At 35.3% G+C, this 4,850-nt stretch overlaps 1 protein-coding gene across 1 annotated transcript; it reads left to right on the top strand.

Moving 5' to 3' along the window:
• The first annotated feature begins 1,682 nt into the window (after positions 1 to 1,682).
• LOC134277402 (uncharacterized) lies at positions 1,683 to 2,518 on the top strand. Its single transcript, XM_062759736.1, has 2 exons — positions 1,683 to 1,923; positions 2,053 to 2,518. The coding sequence occupies exons 1-2, from the start codon at positions 1,683 to 1,685 to the stop codon at positions 2,502 to 2,504; spliced, it is 693 nt and encodes a 230-aa protein (XP_062615720.1). The 3' UTR covers positions 2,505 to 2,518.
• Positions 2,519 to 4,850: the final 2,332 nt, after the last annotated feature.

The raw sequence follows: 4,850 nt of genomic DNA, 5'->3' as shown, positions 1-4,850 counted from the left end.
CATAACAGGTTCTTGCAGAGTTTCCCTTTATAATCAGTTCCAAACAACAATCGTGAATGTAAGACGTCACAACGTGGCCCCACAAAGAGTGGTGATGGGGGTCGGGCTGGCTTTCATATCACTTTTAACTGTCCTTCGTCACGATGTTCCTGCCCCCTCTCTTTTGCCCTCTGGGGTCCAATGCTCTGTTCTGTCTGTTGATGACCGGGGTCTATTTTGCGATTTATGTACCAGTTTAAGTTCATTTAATTATTCTCTCAAAACCATTTAAAATACATGGTACATGAGGACAATGAAAAAATGTTTGTAACAGCATATATAAATTCAGGTCAGAGGTATAAGTATATGATATACATAATCAGAAAATGAAATTGGAGAAAAAGAAAACAGAACTAGAGGTACTGTGAGCGATGAGCTCACTAAATGATACCCCCCGCCTCCCATATGGTTATAACTGGTGAAAAAGTCCATGTTTTCCTATGGCCGGGAAACCCAAAATATGTGTCGGATCAAAAAGTAAAATAGGAGGTGCACAATGGCAATATGTAATAAAGATTCTTTAAAAGTTTCATCACATTTCATTCAGTGGTATGAGAGGAGTTGCGGATAAGAGATGGGTACCCCAAAGCGTAACAGACGAACGGACGGACGGACGGAATTAACGATTACTATATACCCTCCCGCTTTTCAAGCGGGGGGTATAAAAAAGAGAGAAAAAACACGTATGATAACCTAATAATGAAATAAATGAGGGGAAGAAATTATGGAGGACACTCCAACAGAATAATTCATATATTTTAATATAAACATACAGAGTTTTTTAAGTGACATAGCATCTTGTTTTGTCATCAGTTGAGAAAATTTAAGTATATTTGGTCTAGTAAAGTAGTATTCAATAATATACTTTTTTCTGTTGTTTGACAGTGCAGTACATTCAAGTATAAAATGGAAATGTACAAAGTGTTTTTTTTTTAAATCTTAATTTGCCGAGTGGGGTTTTTTTGTCAAAGGGAAATTTTATTATTAAAACTAGAGGTACTGTGAGCAATGAGCTCACTAAATGATACCCCCCGCCTCCCATAATGTCGATGTGTTGCTTTATATTGTTTTACGGTAATGTGTAAAGAGGAATAACTCGTCTATGAAATGTTATCCAGAAATTTCTATTATGTGACGTCATAGGTAAACAAAAAATGACAATGTCCATGTTTTGCTCTGGGAAACCTAAAATACGCGTCGAATAAAAAAGTAAAATAGGAGGTGCACAATGGCAATATGTAATAAAGATTCTGTGAAAGTTTCATTTAATTTCACTCAGTAGTATAAGAGGAGTTGCGGATAAGAGAAAAAGCGTAACAGACGGACGGACGGACGGACGGACGTACAGACGGACGGACAGACGGACGGACGGACGGACGGAAATCCCGATCACTATATACCCTCCCGCTTTTCAAGCGGGGGGTATAAAAAGTTCGATGGAATAATTAAATTCTTGCCAAAAGATTAAGTAAATAAAATCTAGTAAATTTTTAATGAATTAAGAGTATTTGGGAGGAAAGCATAATTTATATAAATATATGATTATTTAGAAAAAAATTCCGCCAAAAGTTACTTCTTTCAGTACGTCGGCTAACATACGTGTCTATGACGTCATACACAATAAACAACCCATACGTTTTATAATGGTGCATACCAAAGCTTATTGCTGGAATTCATATAACAGTGGAATATATTGCGAACTAGAACAAATATGCTGTGGAATTATTCCAAATGAGTATTGTTGCGGGGATAGCGGGGGAGATTCACCTCCGGGATTTGTGATAGCCTTTATTGTGATTGGTGTCCTGATTTTTGTGTTTTGTTCTGTTTTAACTGTGATACGATGTCTATGCAAGAAACAAACCTTACCTGGAACAGTTGTGGGTAAGAAAAATGAGTTTAATATCACTTTTACATTTAAAAAACAATATTGACTACTTCAGTACTTTAAATTGCTCATTCAAATAGTAGACTGTAGTATATATTTGATAAATCTGTAATAATTTTCGCCAGGTACTGGTGCACATGGAGTTCAAAACCAAATCTACCCTAAAACCGTGCATCCACATCGTCACATCGTGCCCCCACAGACAGCGGGGATGAGGGGTAGGGCTGCACAAGGACAGGTATTCATCTCTCACCCTCAACACTCCGGACAACCATACCAGCAACACCCTCAAAACTATTCTCCGCACGGGAGTGGATTACCGCACACAGGTTCTCCAAACTTCCAGCAACATCAGATGCTTCAATCTATGCAAAACACCACTCATTATCCACCACAAAGACACCCTCTACCATCGACAGCACCGCCAAAATACGAAGAAGTAATTGGACTACATGAAACTGAGAGACCGTATAATGTTCCGCCAGAGGTCGCTTTACTTCCGGGTCATGTTCCGCCTCCTTTTGAATACAACCCTCCCTCGCTGCCTCCAAGATCGCAGCTTTACAACAATAAATGAGTATCTGCCAGAAATTGTTTTTGATTTACCAAAAAAGAAAGAAATATTCTTTTTAATATTTCATCATATGTTTTTGATCCCCCATCTGATTCAGTGAATTCTCATACATGTATATGAAAATTAGTGTTTCTGTAGAAAAAATATCTAACCATCCCTTTTAAAAAGATTAAATCCATTTCATATACCCCGGTATAATATCGTATATAATATAATAATTAGAATGTTATATGCAGAATTAAATTTTGGTCTTAGTTGTACGGTCTTTTGTAAAACGTGTCCCTGGTTCCAACTGTTAACTTCAAGCAAGAGCTGAATGAATAGCAATGCTTCATGAATGTTTTTGTTAACATTCATAAAATTAAAAGTATGAAAAACCGAAACAACTGTATATTATTCATTTAAAAAAAGACAACCGATTCTCCCAAATTTTATATTATGGAAAACATTAAACGGTGTAACTTTTTACTTAGACAACGAACATTAACAATTTCCTTATTTTCGCAACTCAGTGTCCTAATTAGTGTACTACAGTACCGACCGGACACAACCTAACACCAGAGCGAACCCGGAGCAGACCCCGGGTTCGCTTCCCGGGTTCGCTCGGGGTCCGCTTCGGGTTCGCTTTCAGAAATTTTGGGACCGCTCCGGGTTCGCTTTGGGTGCGCTCCGGGTTCGCTCCGCGTTCGCTCGGGGTCAGCTCTGGGTCCGCTAGAGCGAACCCGGTGTTCGCTTCCTGGGACCGCTTTACGCACTGATGCGTGAAGCGGACCCCGCTTTAATCTCACCGCCTGTAAGCCCCGCCCCTTGTATATTCCAATACAGTAATGATATTGTGGATCGATCATTGTTGTTTATGCGACGATGCGGACGTGTACACTGTACATGTAAACAGTGACATTATGGAGAACATTCATAAATTTTCTAAAATTAAACTGTTTATTCGATGTAGATTTACATGTACATGAATATTTCTCTATCCCGAGAAATTAAGAAGAGGAAGAAAAGAGGAGTGTTGAATTGATTTTCAATGTATCGAATGGTGTACAAGTGAAACTGACGAAAGAAATTTAAACTGAATTCCTTTTAAATTCATGCTTTTAAATTATTTAATTTAAAAATACATTTGTTATTCCTTACGTTTTGCTAAATCGTAGTTTGAATGTTAACTAAACAAATGAATTATAATATGAATCGCATCTATAAAGAACATATAACCTTTTGTACATCTGATATACTTAGATTTCATTTATAGTAGTTACACATTAAAAGTTCGTAATAAATATTTACTGGACATTTTCTAAAAAAAAAATTAAACTGTATATTAGATCTTTTTCACGGTCAAAATTTTGGAGCGAGGATGATTTTTATCAGAATAATGAAAAAGGCAAATAATAATTGTTCTCCCGACCCGATAAGAATATATTTATATGCCCCCTATTTAACCCATATTATCTTTAAAAAAAATCTAATTATTTATTTATTTTATTTATGATTTCACAATGTACGTGTTACATTAAATTATTCAAAATTTACATCAAAATTATTGATCTTCGTAATCTTCTTGCATGGGCATGTAAAAATGCGTGTATATATAAAACTCTTCCTTCTGGATGCACAGATTCAAGTCATTCCGCTCTAATGGTATTAATCACCAGAATAAACGTGAATTAGACCTAATTTCTGATGATTCCTGACTTAACAAGATTATTCTTTCAATTTTGTGTAACTCTACAGTTAGTTTGCGTTACCATCTTTCGAACAACCCACATAACTATGCATTGCTAATGCCTTTAATTTTTTTCCCAATAATTAGTCCTAATATAAAACATTTCAAAATTTAAAATAGATCATAATTCATATGTTAAAATATCCCTTCTATGATATATTTCTCTGATAATTCTTTGTCCAGTATAGTTACGCATTTTGAGAGAAAGAAACAATGTACGATTTACTAAATGTCGTGATTAATAAGCGTAATTAATTCGTTCAATTATGTAAATCGCACTTCACCTGAGTTTACCCCGATAACCCAGGCGTACTTTATAGCGGTTCGGATTTCTTTATTTAATAGTGTTTATATAAATTTCCAGTTCAACTCGAGATGATGAAATTTTACAATAATTGTCGAAGACCAACTTTATTTCTTTTCTCCGCTTTTTGTCAGTAAAAGTAGTAATATCAATTGAGTTCCATTTTTATGCATTGACTGATGTATTTACCCAATTTATTTAATTAATTGCTGTAATAAAAAAGAAATTAAATATTATGAAAAAATATAGAATACAACCCGGAAAATTAAGATATATAAATATTAAATGATATTTTAATTAGCGCAATAGATTAACA

The sequence above is a fragment of the Saccostrea cucullata genome, unplaced genomic scaffold, assembly GCF_032062105.1.
Source record: "Saccostrea cucullata isolate Sc308-1 unplaced genomic scaffold, CSIRO_AGI_Scuc_v1 ctg510, whole genome shotgun sequence".
NCBI classification, from domain to species: Eukaryota; Metazoa; Mollusca; class Bivalvia; order Ostreida; family Ostreidae; genus Saccostrea; species Saccostrea cuccullata.
The sequence above is the reverse complement of the archived record's forward strand: the minus strand, read 5'-3'. Positions and strand labels throughout refer to the sequence as shown.

What these genes read in the sequence shown, in the direction of transcription:
- LOC134277402 (XM_062759736.1), top strand. Translation starts at nt 1,683, where the DNA reads ATGGTGCATACCAAAGCTTATTGCTGGAATTCATATAACAGTGGAATA. An exon ending in CTTACCTGGAACAGTTGTGG is followed by an intron (nt 1,924 to 2,052) that starts GTAAGAAAAATG and finishes AATTTTCGCCAG; the next exon opens with GTACTGGTGCACATGGAGTT.